Below are 7,440 nucleotides of genomic sequence, written 5' to 3'. Positions count from 1 at the left end.
AGAAAAGGTCTCTTTATTATCCGAAAGACGCTTGATTACAAAAAACTTATCAAAATAATGAATATTAGTGGTAATATGGTAAACTTTACGCCCACTGAAGGGACCACGTTTGGAGGAGCCCATACGATATCAGAAAAGATTCGGGTCCGACGGCACCGCCCACCACGGAGCCCAACAAGGGAAGGCAGCCACCGGCTCTGGCCATTCCCAGCCTCGGCGCTTACCTTGATGCTAGCCGGAACCTATACGCTCGGAGTTACCTACGGGGACAGTGACCACCCTTAACGCCAAGCCCAAGGAGTAACCCCTTCGCTTGATCCCTAGCAGACTAGCCACTCAGGTGACTAGCTACCAGCCGATTGATGCATAGGGGACCACAGTGCACCACCCGTCTTTCTAGTGGGTTGCCACGCACGGCCAACACGTGGGGTTTTGGCTGTCCATGAGAAGCGAGAAGCGAGAAGCAAGAAGCAAACAGAGCGGCGACAGCTTCTCATGGAGAGCTCCCTCGCTTGCCGTCGAGGGAAAGAAAAAACAAAGCAGAAAGCAGAAGGCGCAGAGGAGAGTGAACCTAAAGAGAGTAAAGATCCCTGGGTACCTCGGGATTGGGACACCCGTACTCACCTATAGTAGGTGAGCCCCTAAGGGGGACATTTAAACCGAAAAGATTTTAAAAGTTAGTGTAAGTAATTAAAACTCCATAAAAATGTCGTTACAAATATTATAAAACTATTTTAACGAAAGACAATGATTAATGTAAATGCAAAATAATCATGCAATGAAGACTTATTTTACAAAAAATGAAAGCCAGACGAAAAAGGTGTTAAATATAATTGATAAAGCGTATAGCTCTTAAAAATTTAAAAATATTTGGTTGGTATTTTTCACCCACTAGGTCATGCAAGTTAAGAGAAGACGAGTTGAAAAAATTATGAAAATGAGCATTAAAATCAGGACATTCAATTAAAATATGTTTGACACTAAAAGCAATATGACAAGTGGGGCAGATTGGCAACCTTTCACTCAAGATGAGATGACGATGAGTAACGCGGGTGTGTCCTATACGGAGGCGAGTCAATTTCACATCAATCTCTCGTATAGGGTGAACAGGCCATAAACCAACTGTAGGCTTGACAGAATGAAGCTTATTCTCTGTCTTCAAATCCCATGTTAATTGCCATGTTGAATAAATATGTTTTATGAAAAATCTCTTAATGTCGCTACGTGACTCGGGATCCAACTAAAAAGGATATGAAAACCTTCATTTTGAAGGAGACGCCAAGTAAACAGGATTCTTATCGCAATCGGATGCATCCGATTGCTGTAGTGCGAAAGTGTCTCTAATGCACTCATACTATCGGTATAAATAATAAAGTTACGTTTAGGGAAAGGCGAAATTTTTTGAAGGGCACAGAAAATTGCCATCAACTCAGCAGTGAATACTGAACAGCAATTATGTAAACGATAGCTCAGTGTATCAGACGGAAGAATTATGCCACAACCGACATGTCCACCTGATTTTGAGCCATCCGTAAAAATTGGTACAAAAGAAGAATATTGATAGCGATGATGCAAAAACAGATGTTTAAATATAGCTGGATCATTTGAAGATTTATCAAAGCCTGTAAAGGGATTCATGTAAGAAAGTTTTGGGATATCCCAGGGGGGAAAACACAATAAATCTACAGTCTTAATGATAACATTTGAAAGGCCTGAGTCATGCAAAAGTACTTTCGTTCTCTCACTAAATGGGAGAATGTGAGAGGAACGAGCATCATATAGTCTGCGAAGATTAACTGGTAACTTTATATTAGAGATGGGATGGTTAGGAAAAGATTTTGCGCGGAAATAATAACAAGCAGACAATTTTTTGCGTCTTAAGTCAAGAGATAGCTGGTTGCAAATAGAGTAGAGGCTGTCTACGGGAGAGGTACGAAACGCTCCGGAACAAATCCTTAAGGCAGAATGGTGAATGGTATCCAATCGTCGCAGGAAAGAAGCACGAGCGGAACCATACACTATGCACCCATAATCCATGCGAGAGAGGATGACTGCTTCGTAAATATGGAGCAGAGATGTCCGATATGCACTCCAAGATGTTTTAGAGAGTACCTTTAAAATGTTTAGCGCTACCTCACATTTCTTCCGCAAGTTTAAAATATGAGGAAGAAAGGAGAGTTTTCTATCGAAAATTACTCCTAGAAATCGTATCTCATCTACAACAGCGATAGGCGCATTTCTTATTTTAATGACAGGATCTAGATGGATATTTCGTTTCCGGCAGAAATGAACACATCGGCTCTTCTCTGAAGAGATAGTATGCCCGTTATTATCGCACCAAGCTACTACTTTGTTAACGGCATTTTGCAACTGTCGCTCTATTAAATTCATATTGCTGCCTTGGCATGAAATCTGCAGGTCATCAACATAAAGTGATGCCTGAATAGATGAAGGTAAAACAGATAAAACTTGACTAGTGTGAATAATAAAAAGTGTAACACTGAGGACACTTCCTTGCGGAACTCCCTCAGCTTGAATAAAAGAATCAGAATAAAAGTTGCCTACACGAACTCTAAAAGTCCGATGTGATAAAAAATTCTGTAAAAAGATGGGCAAGTTTCCTCTAAAACCAAAGTTAAAAAGTGTAGAAAGAACTCCATAGCGCCATGTCCGGTCATACGCCTTCTCAATGTCAAAAAATATGGAGACAAGGTGGTTCCTTCTAACAAATGTGTTGCGAATTTCGGTTTCCAGTAATACGAGGTTATCATAAGTAGATCTACCTCTTCGGAAGCCACTCTGCAACGGGGGAATACATCCTTGTTTCTCCAATTCGTGAAGCAGACGTGCATTGACCATTCTTTCAAAGATTTTGCAGAGGCAATTCGTCAAAGCAATTGGTCGGTAGTTTAGAGGGTTAGATGCGTCCTTGCCAGGTTTTAATATTGGGATCACAATAGCTTCGCGCCATTGTGAAGGGTACTTCTGTTCAATTCATATTTTGTAAAATAATATTAACAGATTCGAAAGGGAAGTTGCGTTCAAATGGCGGAGCATATTATACGTAATCCCATCTGGTCCAGGGCTTGTATCATGGGCTTTAGATAAAGCCGTTTCTAGTTCAGACATCATGAATTCACAGTTATATGGACTGGTATTTTGGGCTTTAAAGCGCAAAGGCAACCGTTCCGCGCGATTCTTAGTTGCCAGGAAATTAGGACTGTAAGATTCTATTGCTGAAACTTGTGCGAATGCTTCTCCTAGAATATTAGCTATGTCTAATGGGGCTGAATGTATCTCACTTCCTGTTTTTAATACAGGAATGGACTATTCACTATAAATTCCATTAGCGGCCTTTACTTTCATCCATAAATGTTTACTAGATGTAGAGGATGTAATGGATGATACAAATTTTATCCATGATTCCCTCTGAGTACGACGGCGAATGCGACAAGCTAGCGCTTTGGCTCTTTTAAATGCGATAAAGTTCTCAGTTGTTGGGTACCTTCGAAAGATGTTCCATAATTTTTTCTGCTGTTTGTGACTGTCACGGCAAGCTTCATTCCACCATGGTCTGCAAAATATTTGGGGGCATGGGGAGCTTTTTGGGATGGTGATATTTGCGGCATGTATTAGTGCATTAACTACAATTTGTGTTGCTTCCGATATGTCTGATGTACTGACCATATCCCGAGTGATATGTGCCAATTGCATGAATGCATCCCAGTTTTCTCGCTGGAAAATGTAACGAGGAGGGCATGCGGTTGCATTTTATCTGTCAGCATACGAGACGATAACTGGGAAATGGTCGCTATTATATAGATCTTTCTCAACGGAAAATGTCATCAATGGCAAGAGTGTAGGAGTGCATATGGCCAGATAAAGATTATGAAAGGTACGTGTGGGTTCATGGAAGTAAGTCTTCTCTTCACTATTGAGCAAGCAGACACAGTTATCAGCAATAAACTGCTCAATCTGCCGCCCACGAGAATTTGTACTTACCGAACCCCACAACGTACTATGGCCGTTGAAATCTCCAAGAAGGATAAAGGGTGAAGAAAGTTGGTCCACTAAATTATCAAGTTCTTGTTGAGGTATGATATCATTAGGCGGTAAATAGATACGGCAGACTGTGACCAAAGTACGTACATGAACTTGTACAGCCACAGCCTGAAGAGAAGTATGCAAATTGAGGGGTGTACTCGGATACAGATTGGATGTGAAGATACAACACCGCCAGAACTGTGAGAAGCTGTGCCTGCATCTTTCCGAACAATGTTATATCCACGTAATTTAATGGCAATATCGGGTGCCAAGAAAGTTTCTTGGACACCAATACAAATGGGATGAAACTGGTTGATGATGGTCTTTATATCAAAAAGTTTGGAACGAATGCCGCGACAATTCCAGGAGACGAAGGTATCCATTATCAAAGAGGTTTTGATGAAGAAAGAGGACGTGCATTTGTTGGAGTTGCTAGATCTTCGCAATCATATCAAGTGAATCTTCATCCTCAGATGGATGGAGCTTAAAATCTGGGTTGGTTAGCGTGTCACCAAAAATGGTGGTAAAATCCTTATGGACTATATTCTGATTCGCTAATCCCAACGCTACTGAATTCCGTAGATTAGATTTTTTGAATTTTACGGAAAGATCTTTTTGCGAAAGTCCACGTTTCGCGAGTTTCAGCGTCAGTGAGGTCTGAGATTTATTTTTACGGGCTTTTCTATGTGTATCGGGATCTTGTTTAGAAGAATCTGGAACATTTTTGGTTGAACTATCAGAATCTGATTCAGATGTTTTTTCTGGAGGCTTTGTTGCCGAATTTTGTTTCTTGCAGTTGGCACAAGAGCAGTTTGAGCAAAATGATTTTTTAACAACGGAAGAATAGCTTATTCCAGGAGTAGGAGTCTGTATTTCAATCTTACGCCTTGCTTCTGGATATGTTAAATCTTCTTTTATTTTTATGGTAATGATTGCTTTCTCCAGTTTCCATCGCGAGCAAGTTCGAGAGTAAGAGGGATGGTCACCACCACAGTTAACGCACTTTTCTTGTGCGGTGCACTGTTGACTATCATGCCCTTTTTCGGCACAACGGGCGCAAGTGACTGTCCCACGGCAATTAACCTTCGAATGGCCAAAACGCTGGCACTGGAAACACCTTAATGGATTAGGAATGTATTGGACAACTGGTAATTTTATGTAACCTGCATATATGGATTCGGGTAATTGGGGACTGTGAAAGGTGAGTACATAATGTTTAGTCGGTAATATCTGGCCATCTCGTCGAATTGTAATTTGGCGAACATTGGTCGCACCTTGTTTTTTCAATTCTGAACTTATTTCCTCTAGAGGAATGTTATATAATTCTCCGCAAGTTATTACACCTTTGGAGAAGTTTAGCGAAGTGTGAGGACTCACAGAAACAGGTATGGTGGCTAGAGCTTTCAGCTTGATTATATTCTGTGCTTGCTTTTTGGTATCGACTTCCACTAGTAAGTCACCTGAACGCATTTTTCTTATTGAAATTACCTCACCGACGGTTGCTGCAATAGTTTTTTGAACAATGAACAATGAATGGTGAAACGGAGTTGAAAGATTCTTTATTTTCTGAAACACGCTTAATCACAAAAAATTTATCAAAGTATTGAGTAGTATTAAGTAGTTAAGTGGTACTCTTGGCCCTAGATGGCGCTACTGAAAAACCAGAGACGCTCGTCTCGGCTTAAATTGCTGACTTCATCAAACAGGCTTATCAACGACAATTGTCATTAGTAACAACAACAAAAAAGTATTTTATAGTGAATAGGAAGAACAAATTTAGCAGCAATTGAGCCCTTTAAATATAAATTTTCTTAAGATGAGACTCAATATCTAGGCTGGAATAGTGTTTGGGGAACAATAACCTGCAGAACTAATAGTCTACATTTATCCAATACTTCCTGATACTGATTTTTAAGATTGAGGTTAGCTGTTCTTGACCCAGGGTACATTCTTATACTTACAGTTATGACAGCACTATTGACCTATTTATTGAAAGTAAGTAATAAGAAACTAATATTAATTGATTGAGAAATGATTTTGCTTAAAGAAATACTTAACGTCTTGAATATTCCATATTTTTCTGAAACTTATTGTGAATTGATGCTTCCGGCTTAGAGTAAGTATATGGAAATATACATACTGTCAAAATGGATAGAAAAGAAATATTTACATATATTTTAATTGATGTACCATTTACTTAGAATACACTAAATTTTATACAGATTTTTTTATTTTTTCAATAAATAGAAATTTAAAAGTATACCACTATCGAACCGCATTTTAAACTTAATCAAGTCCCAATCAGAGTGTATGATTAAAGAAAAATATCGTAACTAATGACCGCTTGCATCTTTTAACATCCATACTGCAAGCTCATAATTATATAAAAGGACATAAAAGAGGGAAATACAAATTAAATGGGGACAAATTACAAATTAAATGTAATAAAAATAATGTTAGTCAGTTATTTGCACATTAATTGTTCACTTCATGTTAGTAATTTATGCAATTAAAAGTGTTATGCAGAAATCTTTTCTTAATGTCTTATTCTTGTGCAATGATAGTTATAAGTAGTTATTAAAACTATCTGTATTATTAGTATTTCTTTATTCATTAACTTCTATAAATAAATAAGAAATATATTAAATCACTTCGCGTAAATGAAGAAATTAGCTATGTTTTCTGCCATTTAGCTGTAAATTAAGACTTGAATATAGATTCGCTGAGAATACGAATTATTTTCATATTCACTCGAAGATACTTATTACAGATGGTACTGACACACGTTTAACGCTAATAAAAAATCGCAAATAATTTTATACATTTTACTTTTTCACAATGAAACCTTTCAAAAATCATAAATTTGATTTATTTTTGTTTAAAAAATTACAAATTGTACAACATCATTAAACAAGCCAAGAGAAAGAGTAATGCATCATTATGACGAACAGAAATTTCCATTTAATTTTTACTTAATCTTCATCCGTTTATTTCTTCTTATATGAAATTCCACAGATTACTGCAGTGTTTAGATGCGTAGTTTTCTGTTTTCTGCCTGATTATATTTTATGCTTAATTTTAACAAAGGTTATCCCTATCGCCTTTTAAAACAGTTTCCTGAAAATACAAAGCAATACAAAACAAATACAAAGGTCATTTAGTGTAACGTTTTGGATCATAGAAGTTTCCAATGGTTTTCAAACTTTTTTTTATCCTGTATGGATACAAATAACACATGTGGTCAAGAATGACAGATATAAAAATCAAAATAAAAAAATCACAGCAGCTTTCTTATTTTTCCAGATGGCAAAACTCTCATTCTTACTCCTCCGATATTCTTTAGATTTCTCTGACAGAAGGGATTGGATTGGATTTGTGGGTTTTAATGGTGCAAGA

General features: G+C 37.8%; 1 protein-coding gene across 1 annotated transcript; it reads right to left on the bottom strand.

Moving 5' to 3' along the window:
- Positions 1–4,476: 4,476 nt before the first annotated feature.
- Positions 4,477–5,514, bottom strand: LOC129962976 (uncharacterized). Its single transcript, XM_056076979.1, has one exon. It carries the CDS (start codon positions 5,512–5,514, stop codon positions 4,477–4,479), a length of 1,038 nt encoding a protein of 345 aa, XP_055932954.1.
- Between the last annotated feature and the right edge of the window lie 1,926 nt (positions 5,515–7,440).

The sequence above is a fragment of the Argiope bruennichi genome, chromosome 3, assembly GCF_947563725.1.
Source record: "Argiope bruennichi chromosome 3, qqArgBrue1.1, whole genome shotgun sequence".
Taxonomy (NCBI): Eukaryota; Metazoa; Arthropoda; class Arachnida; order Araneae; family Araneidae; genus Argiope; species Argiope bruennichi.
Note: the sequence above shows the minus strand (reverse complement) of the source record. Positions and strands in the feature narration are given on the sequence as shown.

Bases quoted from the DNA above. Each gene is read 5' to 3' on its own strand.
- LOC129962976 (XM_056076979.1), bottom strand. From the start codon at position 5,514: ATGCGTTCAGGTGACTTACTAGTGGAAGTCGATACCAAAAAGCAAGCA.